Source organism: Penicillium mononematosum (assembly GCF_028829835.1).
Source record: "Penicillium mononematosum strain IBT 11891 chromosome Unknown utg000002l:1.0-8112719.0:1.0-8118358.0, whole genome shotgun sequence".
In the NCBI taxonomy this organism is placed as follows: Eukaryota; Fungi; Ascomycota; class Eurotiomycetes; order Eurotiales; family Aspergillaceae; genus Penicillium; species Penicillium mononematosum.
Window position 1 is genome coordinate 3,623,878 of NW_026643272.1, and position 21,031 is coordinate 3,644,908.

Genomic DNA, 21,031 nt, shown 5'->3' on the forward strand with positions numbered 1-21,031 from the left:
GATATTGCGGTTTTGTAAAAGGGTCCACCGGGTGGGTTTTCGTCGTGTCTCAGAGAACATACCTCATTCTCAGTTCCGGCTCTTCTTGTTCAACTTATTGATTCATAGTCAAAAAAATCTACTGTTTTGGTCTTCTATTCGAGATTCAATTTCGGGTCGAAAGAATAGTATGTCTGTGGTTAATGATGTGATGTAATTATGTACAAAAACAATAATGGTATCAGGCAATAAAGCAAAAAACAATAAAGGATGAGAACAGTATCCGAACGAATCCAGAGCATTTAGGCGATGATATCCTCCAAAATGGAGAAAGATCACGACCCCAGAATCTTGCCATAAGCGTCCTCCACCTCCTTAGCAATCTCCAACAGCGTGACAATAATAATCTGGTGCGTCACATTAGGCAGCTTATCACGCTGCAACCCGATCCACTCCAAAGGCGGCGTAGCCTCGCCCATATCCCGGAGCTGCGGCGTCTCAATAACCGGCGGCTCAAGCGCAGTATAGGTATACCTGGACTGGGGCACATTGACAACCGCAGTGATCTTCTCCTGCTTCTCAGTAGTACCACCCCCTTCACCGCTACCCGGCCCGCCAGTGATGCGCACCGCAGACGGCGGCAAGGGCTTGCCAGTCGAGACGCGAGCGCCCGCGAGTGCGTCTCCCACATATCGCGGATGAAGCTGATGCGCGAGTAGTTCCAGCCGACATCGACTTTGCCCTCGAACGTGCTGCGGAAGATGTAGTCGATCTGGTGGGTTCCTGGAGCCTGCCAGGTTTCCATGCTAGCGACTAATCGCGGCACCTTGAGGATCGTTCCACCGCGGGATGCTGCGGCTCGCTCGGCGATCTCGTCAACAGAGAGTTCGTCGAGTTGGGCGGATGTGGGTCGCGTGATGCCGGATAGTGCTACGCGAAGCTGGCCCAGTGTTAGGCCTAGGGCGCTGTGGATTTTGTTGGATTCGAGGGAGACGGCGAAGTGGGCCTCGGCGTCGTAGGCTTCTACCTTGAAGATCTGGTTGTCGAAGAATGAGCTTGGGAATGCTCCTAGGTTGACGTGGCGGATCTTCACGACGACGCCGGTGTGTAAAGAGATCGGTGCTTTTTCGGGTTGGTCGTCTTCTTTCTTTACTAAGTCCTTAGCGCTGACATCGAGGCGCTCGGTGAGGATAGAAGACTTTCGACGGAGGTACCGCTCTACCTCGCGTAGTGATGTTTTATAGGCTGCTTGGACATCTTGGATCAAGCGCTGCCACGCCTGGAACAGGGCCAATGTTTGTGATGCTGTTAGTGATGTGCAGAATAGCTGGAGTTTGTCGCCTTCCAGGATACTGAAAAGGCGCTGGCTCTGCGCGCCGGACGTGTTTCGAACATTGTACATCAAGAAATTGAACATGGCGATCTGTGCAACTAAGAAAGGTTGGTAGTCGAATGACACCTTGGCTTGGAGGTGATGGAAGGCAATCGTGGCTTGAATCAACGGTGTGTGTCCCGTCTCAACGGAGGCCTCGGGCCATTCGATTGAGGTATGGATTTTCAGCTTTCCAAGTTCGACAATTCCGCTCATTCGACCAGTGCTCTCGATCGCAACTGAGCCGAAATTGATACACATGTTCTGTTCATTGTCGGATGTCTTGCTGGAAGACACCCACAGATCAACAATGGCAAACTGTGCCTTGCCCAGGGTCGAGCCCAAATCGAGTTGAATTTCGACCTTCTCAATCGCGATGGTAGTGTTCCAGGGGAATGCGGACGCTGACGCAACCTGCTGGTATCGCTGCACGATATAGGTCTGCGTTTCAGACGGTTCTGGCTGGACAGTCTCACTCGAGGCGGTTTCATTGTCGGATGGAAGCCAGATCTCCTTGAAGAGCAATGAGTCTTGAACTTGTTTAGCATTGACTGCGACCTTCATTGGACTGACACGCAAAATAGCAGACATTCCGTTCATTCGGCCAAGGTGCTTGCTGTTCATCAAGGACAGCACCATGGATTTGACCTCGAAGCTTGCGGTTGATTCATTGGAGTACACATGCTTTACAGAGGCTTCGAGGCTGTTGAAAGCCAAAGAGAGAGCAAGGAACCGGCCCTGCTCTTCTGATAGAACTGTGTTGACAGTCACGTAGACACTCTCAAATCTTGCTGTAGCTGCGACTCTTGCAATAGGCTGGCAGCTTAAGCTAAACTCCTGCTTACAAAACAGCAGTCCTAGGTTGACCTTGCACCGACCAAGGATGCTGGTTGGATCGGCAGCATCAAATTGCTTCTCCTGCATTAGTTTCTGGGACTGTAACTTTGCTGCAGCAGATGGCCTTCTAGTCTGGCCCTGCTGATTGCCCATGATTTCCTTGACTGTGGCGGTCATTTGCTTCACAAGGGGAACAAGGGTTGGGTACAATGTATTCGTCGAGGGGTCGACCTTCAACTCTGCATTTAGTGCTGGATCATCGGTGCCGTTATCCTCGAATTGGACCTTGAGCGCCACTCCCGGTGCTCGGAGGGTTGCTGTCGTCGCTGCATCCCCTTGGACATATTGACCATATTTTGCATCGGGGAGTCGGCTACCCTTCCAAGAGGCCGCTAACAACGTCTGGTGATCATGGCCAAGTTTTCCCTGAAGTGTGACAGTGGCGCCTGCAAAGTCAACATCGACGAGAAGAGACCGCAATCGCCGGTTGCCGAAAAGGTTGCGATCTTTGTTGGTATTTGTGTTTCCTGGAGAGTCTGCTCTGGTTGCCCAAACAGCCTTGCCTTCACGAAGCGCCTCGCTTGCAGTAGCGAGTGAGTCTTGTATCATACTAGCCGGAATGATAAACTCGGACGTCGCGCGTATGTCCAGAGATTTACCAGCGGCTTGGAAAGCAAGCCACACTTCTTTCCCTTTGGAGGAATACGCCACGTTGAAGACAAGCTCTGGCATAAGGGCTGAATTGAGTGAGCGCTTTCCTCTGTCCGCTCCGAATGGTACCATCTGAAGTTGCATGTTTTCGATTCGAAGTTTGGCTGCGTTCTTCTTCTTATTCGACAGTTCGACTTGCTGGATTGAAAAGACCAAGTCTTCGGGCTGTCGACCAGATTTGGTGTGCATCGTGGCCATGTTCCAAGCAATTTGAATGGTCCGGAATTGTAAAGAGTAAAGAGCATTGAGGAAGGTTTCCGGTGTGGAATCATCGTTGACGTGGATTTCGGGGGCAGCGGTTGCTCCGTCTTTCGTATCAATGTGGCCACCATGTCTCAATTTCCTAAGACGCTTGACTTCATGGGAAAGGTCGAGAGTCTTGATGCGCTCTTGTGTATAGACAGCAATGTCCACTACGAGGGCTGCTGTCTCAGCGAAAAGTTCGATATCGAATCTGTCGCTGGTGAAGTGGTATGATCTGGTGGTCTCCCCATTTTCGCGGACCGCAGAGGTTCCCTGAAGCTTCACTCCAGCAGAGAAGCCACCATATGATTGACTGCTGGCCTTTTCTTGTTTTAGAAGCTCAAACTTAATCTGAGAGGCATCGATATTGAACTCGGGATGCTCCATGGCGTATCCCCGATCTAGTCCGTTTTGAAGTCGCATACGCATCATCCCAAGGCTAAATATCATCTCCGCAGAGTAATCCTTGCTATTAAGGCCAGGTGCAATGGCATGAATTTCAAACCCAGCCATTGTGAGACGGGATTTGTAGAGGATCTCCTGACCACCAGATGCTGGTTTGGGCTTTGGGGATACCCTCTGTAGCGACAGCACGTCTTTCAAATGTGACTGGAGCACGTCTAAATTCTGCTTGAGGTCACAAATCAAATGGGAAACATCAGGTCCTGTCAAAACAGCCAGGAGACTGCGCACAGCACTGGTTTCTAGACGAATGAGTTCAATGGTGATATCGACCTCGACTTCCTTGCGCTCCGATAAGAGGTTAGCAAGGATTCGCCCGTTTACGGGAGGTATTTCCAGCATGGATAAGACATTGAATCTCTCGCCTTCGCCCGATACGAACATGTGCGAGTTCTTCTTCACATCAAAGTCGACCTCGATTTTGGATGCCTCTGCCGGCATCACAGACATGCGAGCGACTTCGCCTGACACAAGGTAGGTTAAAGATGGCAGAAGGCTAAACGTCAACCGATAGTCTTCCAAGAAAGTTGTTACATGGAAGGTGTCACGGGTTGGTTTTTTCGATGCAAGGCTCTGGTCGGCTTTTGCTTTTGGTACTTTGACACTATCCATAAGCTGCCGGATGTATCTGACTTCGTCCGCGATAAGTCTGTCTGCTGTGTGCGCCAGGCTGACAGGATCCTCTTTCATGTCATAACGAAGCTTCCTGCAGGACCCAGCGAGCTTCCAATCGTGTTTGCGCTCGTTGTCATCTTCCCCTGATGCAAGCGAAAGGTACATGTATGGGTCAGCGATTCTTGACAACATCAGAGTTGACGATTGACTTTGGAGCTCGGATGAGCATCCTTCAGCACTAAACAATACCGCGAGGTCTTCGGGTTCCGATTCTTTGGTACCAAGCGACTTTTGAACGATCGATCCTCGGAGACCTTTCGCTATCAAAGCAAGCTTAATATTGATACCGTCGAGAGTGATTGAGCCAAAATCAGTGCCAAATATGAACTGGAGTTCGGTGGGTGTTTTCTCTTGGACCTTGTCAACTGGGACATGACCTGGCGATGATTCAAGTGTGATATTCGACATGACCTTGATCACCCCTTCAACGAGGTCCAGAATTTCCCAGCGCAGCCTCAGGGCTGTTGATCCGCAATAAGTCTGCAGGGTGATGAGTTTCTTGCCGCTTCCCCCTTCGGCTTCAGGCGAGTATGGGGCAAATGATGCAACAGTGCACAGATTCCCTATTATCAAATCGCTTTCTCTTGGACCAGGATCCATGGAGAATCGGAGTGTTTGCACTGTGGAGGATAGGAACATCGAAGGCTGGGAAGTTTGCCGTTCAACAGCGTGCGGCCAAACACGGCGCATGACATAGCTTTTAGCAACATGTGCAAGGTCCCAAGCTCGCCAGTGGTCAAAGCCGGACAATACAGCCTTTTCGGCATTCGCCGGCAGAGGGAAGTCATCACACAAGCATTGCTGCTCCAACTCACGCTTGTGATGAGTAGGTAGGCCTTTGTAAATCTTGCGAATGCGAGATATGATTTTCCACGAGTCATGCTGCCGCAAGTGAGTCGAAGCAACCCTGAGGACGTAAGATATGCGAGCAAGGAATATTGGATCCGGTATATCAGCGGCCGATTGGGTGAGGGAGTACAGGAGGTATTGTAGGCGCTTCTCGCTGGACATTACCACCCGTTGGAAGGATGACGCGACAGAATCAAACATAGTCGTGGCTCGACGAACCAGAAATGCAAGATGCTCCACAGACTTTGCTGATGTCATTGTATTGAATGTTCGCATCTGAAGATTAGCACGAACATTGGGCGAGGTCACGAGCCAGAAATTCAAATCTTCGATGTGAGAGTTGAACACAGCCTTCTCGTGGAAGGAATCTGCTCGGCTACCCTCGATGGAAATTGAGACGTGGTCCGCTGCCGCATGAACTGTCACACCTTGTTTGAGACCTTCAAGCAGATCGCCTTTCTGACGTTGAACCTTTCTCCGGAACTCAGTATGCAGGCGACGGACCTCGATGTTGTAATCATCTCGGAACTCGATTTGATTGTTGTTGGGAGCCTTAGACAGGTCAACTAGTCGTAATCGGATAGACGGGACACGAAGAGCAACAGCCGTTGAAATTTTAGGTTGGCTCATGGCGTTGTTGTAGCCGACGATGTTCGATACCACATCCTTTTGAAGCGAGTCAATGATTCGCGTAGGATGCTTCGGTTCCAACCCGTCCAGTAAGGTAGCTAGACTAAGAAGGAATTTGGGTGTACAAAATCCTTGGATACCAAGAGGGAGATTGCACGCAAGATTTGTGTATTTCGTTTGATCATCATCAAATGTGAGAAACACGGACTTTTGATCCATCGCAGAGTCTCCACCCGTTGTATCACCATCATCTGTAAATGGCAATGGAAGTTCAGATGTATCCAAATGAAGCTTGTAGTACGAGAAATGTGGCATTATCCACGGGTTTGCGTCTCTTGTCGCAGAAGGCGAGGATGCGGCTGCCTCGAGCCTGTGGTTTGGTCCATCTCTCGACTGGCCAGTTCTTGAAATAGACGCGCTCGATCCCCGGTAGGCAGAAAAGGTCGTGATCTAGAAACAGGATCTGAGGCTGCTCCAGGGCTGTTGGCAGTGTGTATCCGGACACTCTTCATACTTGACGCCTCTGACTGGACAAGAAAGCTCTTGGCGCTTCTAGTTGTACGAGGACCTGAAGCTTCCTGGTATGACGGTGCATCAACAGAGCCAATCCTGTCATGAATAGGCTCAGGCATTGAAGGTATGGCCATGGTCGGAGGGAATACGTCGTCATCAGGAGGAAGGGTTGAAGCTGGGCCAGTCTCCTCCCAGTCAAAAAGCAACCACTGTGCCTGTGGGTCCGCTGATCATGTATTTTGATATGTTCTTGCTGAAGTCGTCGACTTTCGGCAATATCGGATTTGCGTAAAGCCATCTTCAGCCCAATTGTGAACTGAAAAAGTCCTATGGGGGAGATCATTTCTCCTGCTGATAGATTGTATTGCGAGACAGATTGACGATCAACGGCAGCGATCGATATATCCGGAACGAGAAGGCTCATGCGTTTCGAAAACTTGGTGTTTGCCCAATCGTTGAAGTTCACATTCAAGGGCCGCGTGCTCAAAATCACAGCTGTTTGGTCCAGTAGTACGGACATATGAATCGAGTCAATCTTGGCTCTCAAGAAAGTCACGTCAAATAGAAGCTCCGGGAACAGCGTTGGCAACGCATTTTCGTCATTGTCAAACGAGATATCAAAGCTCTTCAATGATGAAGCTAAACAAGCCAAGAAATCGATGGAGCATTCTCCGACGATTCTACCGACTTCAAAATCCCAATTACAAACGTAGGTTGGTTCAAGCGGCGGCAAACCAAACAGTCGATGGCCGTAAACCGAGATTCCATCAATGAACAACTGGGCACTAGAGATAGTGGAAGGGCCATCCAGTTGGGTGCTCTCCAAATCAATTTTCAGCGGGGCGATGGAGAATTGCAAGTCCATATAGTAGTTTGTAAAGCGCAAATCCACTTCGAGCGAGGCTGCGCTAAGTCCCATGCACTTTGAGTGATCATAGATATTCACAGGAAGCAAAGCGCGGGGGCCGTCAACCGTGACACGCACAAGCACATCCATGTCATTGGACTTTCGGTTTGGGTTGATGCCTGTGGGATTTGACGGTGGCTCATCGGCATAGACCAGCTCTTGGTATTCTTCAAGTGTCTTAAAGTGCATCTCTTCGCCAAAATAGTTCTCTCTGATCGTCATGAAACTCTTGATCAAAAATCCGAAAAGGTATAGACGAGGTGAAGTTCCATCGATGTTGAGAACCAGTGTGTCGGTCAGTTCCGGGGATGTTGACTGGAAATAATTATAGGAGCCGTCAATGAACAACTTCTCAAGAGTGGCCATGGATTTCTGCGGCAAAAACTCATGCAGGGTATCCCATAGAGGTGTTGTGTAGTCCACGCCGCCATCTTCAAGGTTGACGCTGAACTCGATGGCATTTTGTTCAGGTTGGTATTGGTTCAATGGAATCATGACATTCGACGTCAGACGCTTGCCTTTGATGACAATGAATCGGTTGTCCTCTAGATCCGAAGGATTGCTGATGATGTTTCGGTCGTTGACGTTAATGTAAAGTTGGAAGTCGGAGAAATTGAGATCGAGGTTGTAGATAAAAGGAACAAATGCGTAGTAGTCCGAAGGCGGTCCCGAAGCCCAGTCACTCACAAGATCTGTGAGAAGGAATATGTGATCGCGTAAGAGAAACAATTGTAGGTCCTGGCTTTCGGCAGTAAATCTCCAGGAGCGAAGACTATTCCAGGAGAGCGGGTTGGATAGATCACAAGTGACCTGTTGCCGAGGACATTGCCAAAGCAAGCCATGGTTGATGCTGGATGACAGCCTTGGCTCCCGCAAGTCGATAGAGAGTTCATTGCGAAACCCTGCGCTCGATCCCACCATGTCCATGGTATAATTGATGGTAGAGTCGGCGGCAACACAAAGGGAGAGCCACCCAAAAGGGCGAATCTCAGGGCCAAGGTAACCCTTTTCACCTTCTTTGGCTCGGGCATTCTTCTGCTCATTTGGTTTCTTTGCTCTCGATGCACCCCCAACGGCATCAGCGCGACCCTTCCATTGCCAATCCTTGGAAGACTCTCGTGTTGGAATTCGCAATGTCAATTCCTTATTGATTTCCACACGCAACCTAAATGCCGTGCTTTGTCGTAGAACACCGGGGGCTAGTTGCTCTGTCACCTCAGCGCTGCGATAGAAGTTTGGAAAAAAGACATTCTGTAGGCCAACCCGCTCCCTATCAGCCCATGGTCCGTAATTTATCGTACCTCCGTCAATCTTCAGGTCGATCCCCCATTCGGGAGGCTGGGTATGATTGATATTGATATCCATTGGTTGAGACCGAACAGTTGACGTTGGCGGAATAATGACTCGTCCAGGGACATCCCAGAAGTAGGCTATATTCAAGCTGGGGCTATCCACGATGGTAGAAAACCTGCCATATTCGACTGAGGTCCATTTTTCATGGTCATCCTCGGTATCTTCGTCCAGATACCGAGAGAGACCGGTCCAGCGGACTTCAGGAAACTCTGCCTGGCTCCTCGGCATACTGTTGGTGTACCTGCCATCGTCATGGAATGATTCAACAGATGTCTGGAAATATGGGACCAAGTCTCGAATGCTGTGCCAAACCCTGCGCCTCTGGAATTGGTAGTTGAAGATATTTTGCGGTTTTTTCTTCGATTTGGGCTCTTTCTGATGGACCGCACCTTGGTCTTTGGCGGTCGCCGACTGGTTCTGTTTGAAGTCTGGGTTTGGCCGCATTTGAATCACCGGATTATTGAGTTGAAATGAAAATATTTGACGATACAAATCAAGTGGGCCTGAATTGGAAGCATCGATGGTACCCGTTCCAGTGTTGAATGTCGTTGTCAACACAGATCGAGTATGCTCATTTCCCATGACAATAGCTCCTTTCTGGCAATCCAGCTTTATGGGCAGGAGTTGTAACATGTTGGACACAGGGTCCGATAGTTCTGATTCCCGGATAGTAGTCTGCGACGTAACCCCGCCCCTCTCACTCGCGCTGCGCTCTGACATAGGTTTCATAGTTGGACGACAGTCGGGCATATCTTCAGAGTCCAAGTCGTTGCTTCCGTTGCCATCTTCTCCCGTCGGATGAGACCCTGGAAGGTTTGAACTGTCGTTGTCTAAATCAACATTATTGGGAGAGTATCCAAAGCCCGCAAGGATACTGTCGTAGGCGGGAGTCCGGTTGTAGATAAACCATTCAAGGCCATATGCATTGATAGTAATCCGGCATGGCAACTCGGTTGTCTTTCCCATGCCACCTTGCTCCCCCAGATTGTCGTCCGTTCCATCGCTCGAGGACCTCGGATGTCCTTCCCTTGCGGTATGATGAGCAAGACCTGCCTTGCGTCGGATCCCCAGCAAGTCATTTCGTTCAACTGCACGCGTCCAGTAGCGCCATGTTATAAATCCTCCATGAATAAAGATTGTCTCGTTCACGCCATGGTACCGAATGCCCTTGAAGAAGATTCTCCCACCAAGTAGGGAGACTTGAAGTGCGTTGATATCGACGTATGCGCGATAATAGTGCCAGGTGTATGCTCGAATCGCGTAAGAGATGATGTTCGCGAATAGTCGATTGAAGTAGAGCAAAAAGAACAGAGCGCTGTGTCGGTTATCAGCGTAATCCAGCCTCGTTGAACGGCGCAAACTTACAGAATGCAAGAGACAATCAGTTCCAAGAGGAAGAACCTAAATCGATCAGTATGAGAGCCATGGTCCAAGCAGCGATTCCTTACCAATTGAAGCTTGGATCCGGCGTCAGGAAGGTCGATGTCAAGCTTGCACTACCCATCTCTCTCCGCCAGCCAACATGGACAGCGTCGGCGCGATAGAACGCGAATGACGAGCTAAACTTGACCTCTCAATCATCGACACCAAAGTGGCTGGGTCAAATATCCTGGAAGTCGCAGGGTGAGGACGTTGTTTAGGAAGTCCGAGAGCGGTGTCACGAGAAGATCGTCATCGGACAACACGCCTCCTCATTCCGAACCAACATTTCTCCAGCTTGATTAACCCCCCATTTAGGTTTTGACCAGCATGTTTTGCCCCTCTATCGACTCCGCGGAATGAGCTGGATTATCCCCGCAGGCAAAAAGCGGTCCCCAACCCGTACTTGTCCCTAAATTTCAACAATCATGACGACCGCAGCTGGCGGAGGAACAGGCTCCAGCCTGGCACGCGCAATTATTATTGTCACAGGTGTCTCGGCTTTGGTTTCCTCTCTCTTATCCCTTGTGTGAGTTTAATTTATCTTGCGTATCTTAACTCATAGGCGCGGTCGTTGTAGACTCCTGAGCTAACATGCTGTCTCGAACCGCAGGTCCATATGGTTTCAAACGTACGAGCTTATACCATCCCAATTCGAGAACAACAGCTCATCATATATATAGCAAAAACTACCGGAAACCCTTGCTCCAACGCTATGTGGTGCGCATATTGTTGATGTCAGTATTGACTGGAGTGTCAGCTCAGGGGGCGGGGACAAGGAGCAGTGCTGATTGAGCTTAGGGTCCCGATTTACGCAGTATCATCATGGACGAGCATAGTGTCACTGAGGGCAGCTCAGTTTCTGGATCCTGTTCGCGATATCTACGAGGTATGTGGGGTCCTCAACTGTTCGAATAGGCCCGTATTAACGGATGGCATTGGCAGGCATTCACCATCTATACCTTCTTCCAGCTCCTCATCAACTTCCTCGGCGGCGAGAGGGCCGTGATTATCATGGCTCATGGCCGCCCTCCTGTCTCCCATGCCTGGCCTCTCAATCACTTCCTCTCAAAGGTTGACATCTCGGATCCCCACACCTTCCTCGCCGTCAAACGTGGTATCCTGCAGTATGCTTGGTTGAAGCCCATTCTGGCTTTTGCCTCAGTCATAATGAAGGCAACCGACACGTATCAAGAGGGCTATATTGGGCTGGGCTCTGGATACCTCTGGACAGGTATCATATATAATGTCAGCGTCACGATCAGTCTCTACTCCCTTGCCATGTTCTGGGTTTGTCTGCATGATGACCTCACGCCGTTCCGCCCAGTTCCCAAATTCCTCTGCGTTAAACTTATTATTTTTGCCTCATATTGGCAAGGCTTCTTCTTGTCGATCCTACAGTGGCTGGGAGCGCTTGGTAGTGTCGCTGGGTACACCCCCGATAACCTCGCGGCGGCCATTCAGGACAGTCTCATCTGTTTCGAGATGCCATTATTTGCTATGGCTCACTGGTATGCATTTTCGTGGCACGACTATGCGGACCCGACCATCTCAGCTGCACGCATGCCCGTAAAATACGCGATGCGCGACGCCTTTGGCGTGCGGGATTTGGTTGAAGACACGAAGTTCACCATTCGCGGTAAGAATTACGGATACCGGCTCTTTGACTCGGGTGACAATATCATCCCGCATGAGGAGTCAGGCTCGCGGGTGAAGCGAGTAATGGCCGGCATGAGGTATGAGCGTGGAGGCAAGGCAAAATATTGGATCCCCAAACCGGGTGAAGTCAACAGTCGCACGCCTCTATTGAGCGGTGAACCCAGTGAACGCGGCCCCAGAAGTGAGCGGGCCAGTCAGACATCGAGAGAGAGATTCCGATCTTATAGTGAAATTGATGAAACCGCAATGGACGATGAGGATGAGCGACTATTCCTCAATGCTCGCGCACTGGAATTTGGAGACTGGAATGTAAGTTATCCTGATGCGGATTGTTCGTTGTGATTGCAATGCTGACCGCGCATAGTACCCGGTGATTACCGCCAACGAGGTGCCAAGGGACCAACGGCTGCCGCCGTCGCGGAGAAATCAAGATTCAAACCGAGGGGCAGATGTCAAAAAGGCCCGTAGGCACAGGAAAAGCCGCGCATCAGATGGTGAGACCAAGCAAAGTCCCAAACCAAAGTCCAATAAACCTGGCCCAAGCTCGGCGACTCCCGGTCCCTTGCAGCGAAACGTCAGCTCCACTAGTTCGGGCGGCACGCAGCGCAGCCAGCTGGTTGACCTTGTTGTGGAGAATACGGAGGCCGAGGAGGAAGACCGAGCTCAAATACAGAGAGAGTATGGCACTGCCTGGGCAGAGCCTGAACCTCGACGATTCTCGTAAGTTCCCGAATCATTGGCGGGTAGCAGCCCTAGAGATCTCTAGCAGAGTACTAACCCAGGCTCTAATTTCCAGAAGGCTTTCCGATGAACCTATCGAAGAAGAGGCCGAAGCCAACTCGGCACAGCCAGAGTCTAGTCATGACGAAAATCGGCCCAAATGGGCCTACGACGACTTAGAGCAGGACAATGTATGGGGCAAATAGGGCATTCTGCAGTGTACTTTGGCTCTTGATGCCTGGATTCTGATCATCTACCTTATTTACTCATCTACTCATTCTTGATCTGGTATATTTGTATCTGTGTTCTGTATATATCCTTCAAACCGAAACCAGAAGAATGCAAAACATTATGAAACTTCAAGAAATTCTAAATAGAGTTATCCTTTCAATCTCTGTAAGCGCCCAAGTTGCTCATCACAATAAAAAGTACTGGACAGGGTATAGCTTGAAAGAATAAGCACGGATGTGATAACTCCACCAGGCGCTAACGAATAGCAATGCTTCAATCAGCTCCGTCACCGACGATCAATGGTGCTAAATGCGCTGGCACCAGGATGTATTACTTTACTGGGTATAGCCCCGGTTTATTAGTCCCAACGATGGTGTGTACCTGCACTAATTGGGTAAGGCGCTCATGTTTGGGCTTCGAGGATGGGATATTCCCATCCCGTCTGAGGGGCTGATTTGCCTGTGCAACTAATTTGTTCCTTTCCTTTGTTTCTCTCTTTCCTTTACCTTGAAGGTGATGGATTGATTTGATTTCTCGACGCGCTGGTCGCCATCATGCTGGCTTTGGAGAAGGCAGGGTCGTTATTCACTGGTTGGATACGATCATGTCTGACATGTCTACCGGGCGAGGATGGTAGTCAACCTAGAGAAGCGGGGAACGGTATGTGTGCAATACACATCAAAACTCTAGAGATGGTAGACTAATATACCTTACAGGCGTTGAGCGGGAGATGAAAGTATGCCACACTCAACCGCACCTTGTTCCACCTATGAAGCTGGTGGTATACGATGACCTCCCAAGTATCCATCAACATCGGAGCTCACTGTCATCATGGCTAAACGACAGCCGGAACTTGGCCTCGCGAGCCTCCAACCGGGCAAGCATGTCTTTAAAACGGTCTTCAACCACCCCGTTGAAGATCGGCGCACCTTCAGACTTTCGCAGAGTGCAATCCTTCCACGATCACCCGTCACAGTCGTTCCATTCTCCTCCACCACCAACCTATCAACCATTGGACCTCCGCATTCATCGATCAGGCAATCGATTGTCCGACCTACCTTCATTCGAAACCTTCCAACTAAACGAGAGCACCCAGCGCAAGACGCTACCGGTGCCCCCTCGTGCCCTCACGACTTCAACCGGCGTTCGAGATCGATATTGTCAAAAGACATCTGTAGTCTCTCGCAAGCCAGTCGGATCCCGGAAACGCCGATCACTTGGGAACAGGGAGCCACTGCTCGTCGAAGAGCCCGTTCGTACCACTAGTACTCTAGTTCCGCATTTCTCCAGGCTCATTCCCATCGAGATACCTCTTCCAGGAACTCAGGTAGCATCTCCAGTCCATGGCAGGTCAATATCGGAAGGGAACAAGCTTATATTGAATACCCCGTCGCCAAACGATGCAAAAGCTAGCCAATCTTGCGGAAGAGTGCCTCGGACTCCAACTGCATCCAAGAGCATGTACACAGAATCGCCGGATACGTCCCCATCCAAGTACTCAGTGATGTCCAAGGACAGCCCTTCGCCAGCCAGCTCGCGCACGATGCCATCACAGATCTCATCACCATGTCGCCCCTCCATCCATCTCCCCGAGAACCGAGACACAATCGATTCAGTCCCTTCCTCTCTTTCAACCCGGGTAACTCAATGGATGTTCCCTACCCCCACCAAACCCTCTCCGCCCCCAAAGCAAGCCTTTGTGCCCGGCGGCAATGAGTTTAATTGGGAGCGTACCCGTACGTTGAGCGGCACCACAGTCGCATCGACTACCACGACCATCACCGGCGGCCCCAGAGCACGGAACAATAGCTCCATCTCTAGTGCCTTTTCCAGTGCTATCACTCCCCGCACCTCGTTCCAGGTTCCCTCCTCTGCTGCAGAAAAGGATGTTGATTCTGGTATCTGCTACCCGACCATCTTCGAGGGCCAGCAGCAGCACCATCAGTTCTCTCTGTATCAGGACAAGGGACATATGCGGTACCACGAGTCCGGTATTGGGGTAGCGTTTTGAGTTCTGTGAAGCTTCACTTTTTGGCGGTTCTTGGATTTTGATAACTAAGGAGTTACCTAGTCTCTTTCTTTCCCTCTTTCGGTTAGAACTTTGTTTCTTTTTTTTTGGACTTGGTCGGATGATTGCTAGGTATTTGCTTTTGGACTCGATTTTGTTTTTCCATTGCGCGTTGGAATACTCGCTTGGATCCCGGTTAGTTAGTTCTTTGCTATTTGAGGGAATAATGACGGTACATAGCTTACCTATGTAGGGAAGTAATAATGAATACAGTCTCGATATGACTACATGGGATCTGATATAGGTACATAATATTCTAAGAAGCATTCTAGGGAGAGCAACATGTAGGCAACGGAAACGCAGACATCGGGAGTTTAAGGTCCAGGCCGACACATGGCATCCTAGGCCATGATATCCGATCCATCTGGAATATAAGTTGATTGTACACAAAGGCTGACGCTAACTATCTCTGTAGGGTATCTCAAAAAGGACAATGTAGCTGCCAGAAAGACAAATAGGGTACAAGTTTAGAAAAAAGTGATGAATGTCATGTACAACCACAAAAGATCCATGTCCTGGCGTTTATACAACGAAATCAGAGCTTCAGTCCGTGGTCACTATCTCCACACCGCCCGGAGCAGGGGTACTTATGGAGCCGGTTTTGCGGTGTTTCTGCATGCCCAGAATTTGCCAGGCACGACCCATCATGCCATGACCTAAGCCCTGGGGAAATTCGACAGAAGCCTTGTGAGCATGTCTAGAGACCCGATCACGCATTGCGCGTTCCTGCTTGGCGGCGGCCAGTCGGTCCTGCTCACGCTCATGATTAACAATTTCGTCGCGCCATTCGGCCCAGTGCTCGAAGTTTTCGCGCTGCTGGAGTACTTGGTAACGGAGGCGGGTCTTGGACGGACGCCAGGCAGTGCGGCCGGCGTTGTCGTTGTCGTCACTAGCTGGAGCTGCCATCGTGGACTTGAGGTCGGGGACCCGGGACTCCTTGGTCAGTTTGAGGAGATGGGTCATGACGTCCCGACTTTCGAGGGCAGTGCGTTGGATCTTCTCTTGTTCGGGGGTTGGCTTAGCACGTGCGAGTGGCGCATCAAGCCAGGCGTGCATTTCGCTAGATCGCTGGACTGAGTATGGGTCGAGGATGTTCGAACGGCGGTTTTCCTCGCGCAAGAATCGCACAGCTGCTTGGAGGCTTGCCACCTCAGCGCGGAGAGACTCGTTCTCATCCATGGCAGCCAAAGAGGCCTCACTGGCGATGACGGCGCCATTACCCGTGGCCGTTAGACCGGTCGTTCCAGACATGCGCTTCATTCGCTCAAGACGAGCCATGAACTCGTCTCGCTCTGCTTCGGCAGTATGAAGCTCCTTCTTTTGTTGCTCAACTGCTTTTTCGAGTTCACTCCCTGCTTTTTGAATTTCGTCGATCTTGGCTTCGAGGTCTTTGACCATGGCAGCCTTCTTGCTTGCCTCTCGCATCCTAGATTCAAGATGCTCAATCTTTAGGCCCTGCTCTTCGAGGGTATTGTCCTTGGCTCCAAGTGCGGCGGACGCCTCGTGAATCTCATTTCTCAATTGGCGGATCTCCTCGTCTGCATCAGGGGATGTCATCTTGTTGGACTTCAATTCCGCAGCACGGGCAACCCAGGGGAATGCGGCCCTCTCAAACTCTGTTGTGCGAGACAGATCTGATGAGATGGAATCAAGCTCCTCAAACTGGTCGCCTATTTCCCGCAATTTGATAAAGAGCAACGAAACAGGGTCGTTACTTTCATCCAAGGTTTCGGATGACGAGGCAAAAGACACGGCGGCCTGGGACATGCAGTCCAAAACCTCCTCCGGACTGAATGGTTCCGTGCGGCCTTCATCACTCGTGAAGACAACAAGGTTCTCGCCGAGCTTTCGAGAAAACTCTGAAAGTTGCTTGGTTTCATTTTCGATCTTCTTGAAGGGTTCGTCGGCGTCCTTTGGGAGTGCAAGTGACCTCGAACGCAGATCATCAAGAGACCTGCTGATCTTACCCATTGCAACCTTATATCCGCGGGCCTGAGAGGCGAAAGCGTCCAACTTGTTCAGAGCAATCAAGTTTTCCTCATCGCCTTCTGCCGCCGCAGCCATCTTGGAGCTGATAATGAGCTTGACGCGAGAGATTGCACCGGCTGAATGCTCAATGTACGATTGAGATAATTGGGCCCGCATACACAGCTCATCGGCAAACATCTCCAAGCTGGAAGGAAGAAGGGTCTCAGCAAGGTGTGCGAGGAGAGCGATAGACCGCTGCAATTCGACTGCAAGCTTTGCAAGATTCACTTCGTCCTTCTTCATTGGTTCGATCCAGAAGTTCAACATGCGCTCCACTGGCTCCATTTCGAACAATGCGACCTTGATGTTGACGAATTGTTCGGGCGAGCAAGCTGTGATATAGTTCACAAATCGATCACACACATGAGAGATCCACATAAGATATTCCAAAACCACATGAGCTTGGAAAAGTTCTTCATTGGAGACTACTGAGTGCTCAGATCCCTTTTCTTGTAGAGTGTTGCTCATAATATTGGCTTTGAATCCGACCCGCTTGAATCGAAGCAAAGCCTGAATAGAATTCCTTTCCCCTTCAAAGTACTCTGGAAGATAGAGCTTGATCATTGAAAGGTGCTGTGCGTTTTCCTCGGACTCCATACGGTTGAGTTCGACATCGATGGACTTGGTCAGGGCCTTTGATTGATTGGCCTGTAGTTTCATATTCAAATCTTGCATCTGGCGGTGGCGCATTGCATTTTCGGTGGTCTCTGCCTCTGAAACTTGCTTGGTTGTGCGCATATCATCCAAATCACACTGCAGGTTCGTTACCAGATCCCTGAAACGAGTTAATGTGTATTCAAGGTCTTCGATAACCTCGTCCTGTTGTGTGATCTTTCGGCATTGTTCGCTGAACACACTCTCCCGGTACTCAATCTCTTCTTGGAGTTGCTTCTCAGTCTCGATATGGGTGTACTCCATCTCATCGCTAATCTCCTTAAGAGATTCCAAATCTTCGATGGCAGCTTTCAGCTCATTAATCTCGTCCTGGTAGCGCATGTTTTTGTCTGCCAATTCTTCAATCATTTCCTCGGCTCCCAGTGCTGTCTCGAGCTGCTGCTTGAGATCATCGACATTGGTCTCAGCCACCAAGAGCCTCTCCTTTGCAGCCTCGTAATCAGACTTGACAGCAGCATACTCCTCGAGGTCGTCCTCCAATTCTCTGATCTGGGACCGAAGGTCTGACTCCTGCTGCTGAGTCATATCTCTCAGGCGAATGAGCGCCTCGCGGAGACGTTCATTGGTTTTCTCCATCTGAAGCCACCCATGGGTGGTTCTGTCTTCGGGTGTGGTTTCCTGGCTGTATTCTTCATTCTCCTCTCGGAGAACCTCCACCTCCAAACTCAGCTCATCCAACCTTAACCGTAGTGCTGCACACTCGTGTTTGAATGCCTCCGCTGTCTCCTCTGCCATTTCACGGTCAAGGGTAGCCATTTCCATGAGCGATTCATGCTCTGCCTGCATTCGTTCCACGTCGTCAGAACGAGTCTCAAGTTCTTTTAGCTTTTTTCGCAGCTCAGTAACTTCCATTTGCTGCGGTTGATACTTGGCCTGCAGTTTCTGGATGATCGTTTCGAACTTATCACGCTCGGCCTGGAGTTGTTCGAGGGTCTTCAGCTTCTCCTTGTCGTCGGCTCGTTTCTTTTCCATGACTCTGAGCTTGGCATTGAGTTCTTCAAGCTCGCGATTGACTGCACTGCTCTGCCCTTGGCGTTGAGATGCAGAAAGCGGCGCCCCAGGACGTGAGACTGCTGGTCGTGTAGCAGTCATCGACTGTCGAGAGGTCTTCGGCGCAGTGGCTCCGTCTTGCGCACCCTCCCCTTCAGTGTCAGGCGACTCAGTATCGGTCGGATCTCCCGATCGCCCGCTCATGGTGGCGTCTCCCCATCCGATGATTTTGTGTTGGCAACCTGCCGTAGTGAAGGACGCTTTGTCAATCCTGCGGACGATGAAGCAACGGTACTTTGGGAACTTGGTCTTGAACCTCTGGCTGCTGGTCCAGAGACCGATGGTCGCGAGCCTCTGGGGGCTGTAGGTTGTGTTGGAGAAGGACCCAGTGAGCTTCTGGCGCCGGGGGCTAGTCGGGGTCGATTAGACGCCACTGTAGAGGTGCGGGAAGTACTCCCGATGGATGGGCGGCCCGCAGCCGTTGCGAGCTGTTTCGTTGGGGACTTTGTGGGTGACTAGAAACGTAAGATATGGGTTAGCGTGATGGGAGGGAACGCCTTCGCAGGATATGACATACTCGGAGAGACGATCGAGCGGCCACACCCTTCGGCGCCGGAGTAGGAGTTGAGGCTGCATTGGTGCTCTGTCGCCTCGCTGCCGTAGGAGGTAACCCAGTTTGCTTCCGCATACCAGCTGAGATCCCAGGTTTGGGCTGTGATTTGCTCCCTGCGGCGCTGGTAGCCGGTTTGGTGGTTTGTTTACTCCCTGGCTCGAGCTGGACAATCTTACCAACCACTGTTGGGCGGACAAACATGCCGTGTCCTGGATCGCAATCAAAATACCGTTCGCCTTGGACTGCGCCATCGTTTTTGCCGGTGGCTTCATCTAACTCAAGGCCTATCCACTGCCCGTCCGCAAAATGGGTGGTGCCAATGAAGCGCACTGTTGCTTGCCGTCCGTCGGGCAGCTCGATCACCGTGCCTATAGATAAGGCTTGGCCAGACATTTCGAATAAGTTCAAGAGCTGCGATGAGCTCTTGAGCGATAACCGAGAAGTTCTGGTTGTTGAGAGAACGGAAACACGGCAACTCCTGAGTCCAGCGGAGCGTGTCAAAGTGGTTGTTTACTGCCTGAGGCAGAAACCTCTATGATGTAGATCACTGCACGCATTGATGAAAAATGTCGCTAACTAATTGCTTCTTTATGGTATCATTAGAACACTGCTTTATTTTCACATAGTCCGAAGCCTTGTGTCTCCAGATAGATAAATAGGCCCATAATCATATACATTTATAGCCGTAAAACAAAAGTCTAGGGTGAATAAACAAAGAATATCGTGGCCATGTCCAAATCTAAGCTCCACCGTTTTCACGTTGCTGTTTGAAGGCGTGGGGGAAAATCCCTGGAAGCTCGTAGAGGCTAGAGATCGTGTACTTTGAAGCCGGCTTGTGTGGCATAGGGGTGCCTGGTTCGACGAGGTGAACGGTAGTCCATCCCCGAGCATGCGCATGTACACAATTCAAGTGAGAATCGTCTGGTTCATCTATCAGCATAAAAAGTCCAAAACGTCTATAGACATTCAGTGGAGAGGTGACATACCGACAAAATAGCACTGATCCGTGCTGGGAGCACCCGCTTCCTTCTCCGCTTTGGCGTACATATCCTGACTAGGCTTGCAGACCAAGGGCAAATTTCCATAGTCGCAATATGTAACGCCTTCGAACAGATCCTCGATACCAAGCAACTTCACCACACGTTTTGCGTGGCTAACATATGCATTGGTGAGCAGCCACGGCTTCACCTTTGTTGTGTCCAGGTTCTCCAATAGTTTTCGCAGCTCCGGATCAGGCTTGAGGATATTGTCAAGAGGTAGAGCATCATCGACCTCATAGTTGAACACAAGGGGGTCAATCCTATGGTGGCGGGTAAGGCCTTCAATGGCTAGTCCATACTCCTTGTAGTACTTCTGGTGCAGCATATGGGCATCTTCCGACTTGAGGTCGAGATGCTTGACAAAAAATTTATCTAGCAAAATATACTGGTATAAGCCGCATGTCCTGGCATATTGTGTTGGCTTCACTCACTGATCAATGTCTGCATCTCATCGTGGATGTTGCAGGCTGCGAGGTACACTCTGTCAATAGTAGCTCATAAAGAGCGGAAATCAAGAGCACCGACCTTTAGAATAGAGCTGTAGGATCACATAGTAATTAGTGACCAAAATCCCGACTTTAGGCTCTCTTGACATACACAATTGTCAATATCAAAGAAGAAGATTGGCCGTGAGTCACAGACTCCGTTTGCGCCGTTGGTTGCCATCGATCTTAAATTGTGGAATCGCAGAGGTAGATAAGCAGATGAAAGTCTAGACGAGGTCGCAATAGGTCTAATAGGCCGACAACAAGATACTGCAAACGATCGATGCATAGGTCAAAGAGAAGGTGAGAGTAAGATCAGCCTCCTCTCCTCGCTCCTTCACTTCCCCCGATACTTGAGCAGCTCCCGTGACCTTACCTAATCGGATTTAGCGCCCAGACCGCGGCCAGCATGGACTTTTTTACAACACTTCATTTGCTCTACCATCCAACTCTCAGAGCTTTCTCAATCGTAGATTGGACTGAGTGGGTATTTGACGTGTGTTTTACGCGTTGGCAAACATATCTGCTTCCAGTCTCTCCCATCTTATTCTAGCTTTCCCGATCCCTTTCCC

At 50.3% G+C, this 21,031-nt stretch overlaps 5 protein-coding genes across 5 annotated transcripts; 2 read left to right on the plus strand and 3 right to left on the minus strand.

The window, feature by feature from the left end:
- Positions 1-314: 314 nt before the first annotated feature.
- Positions 315-10,035, minus strand: N7519_003163 (uncharacterized protein; the record flags this gene model as incomplete). Its single annotated transcript, XM_057289941.1, has 5 exons — positions 315-582; positions 642-6,208; positions 6,273-9,846; positions 9,897-9,932; positions 9,980-10,035. 5 exons carry the CDS (start codon positions 10,033-10,035, stop codon positions 315-317), a joined length of 9,501 nt encoding a protein of 3,166 aa, XP_057151143.1.
- Positions 10,036-10,378: 343 nt separating this feature from the next.
- On the plus strand, positions 10,379-12,535 carry N7519_003164 (OSTA/TMEM184 family protein; the record flags this gene model as incomplete). The annotated part of the gene is made up of 5 exons (XM_057289942.1): positions 10,379-10,479; positions 10,752-10,839; positions 10,896-11,918; positions 11,974-12,329; positions 12,406-12,535. The coding sequence occupies 5 exons, from the start codon at positions 10,379-10,381 to the stop codon at positions 12,533-12,535; spliced, it is 1,698 nt and encodes a 565-aa protein (XP_057151144.1).
- Positions 12,536-13,114: 579 nt separating this feature from the next.
- Positions 13,115-14,571, plus strand: N7519_003165 (uncharacterized protein; the record flags this gene model as incomplete). The annotated part of the gene is made up of 2 exons (XM_057289943.1): positions 13,115-13,220; positions 13,277-14,571. The coding sequence occupies 2 exons, from the start codon at positions 13,115-13,117 to the stop codon at positions 14,569-14,571; spliced, it is 1,401 nt and encodes a 466-aa protein (XP_057151145.1).
- Positions 14,572-15,171: 600 nt separating this feature from the next.
- N7519_003166 (uncharacterized protein) lies at positions 15,172-19,327 on the minus strand (the record flags this gene model as incomplete). The annotated part of the gene is made up of 3 exons (XM_057289944.1): positions 15,172-18,682; positions 18,751-18,836; positions 18,899-19,327. The coding sequence occupies 3 exons, from the start codon at positions 19,325-19,327 to the stop codon at positions 15,172-15,174; spliced, it is 4,026 nt and encodes a 1,341-aa protein (XP_057151146.1).
- Positions 19,328-19,673: 346 nt separating this feature from the next.
- Positions 19,674-20,640, minus strand: N7519_003167 (putative pyrimidine 5'-nucleotidase; the record flags this gene model as incomplete). The annotated part of the gene is made up of 5 exons (XM_057289945.1): positions 19,674-19,864; positions 19,921-20,346; positions 20,406-20,441; positions 20,500-20,512; positions 20,572-20,640. The coding sequence occupies 5 exons, from the start codon at positions 20,638-20,640 to the stop codon at positions 19,674-19,676; spliced, it is 735 nt and encodes a 244-aa protein (XP_057151147.1).
- Positions 20,641-21,031: the final 391 nt, after the last annotated feature.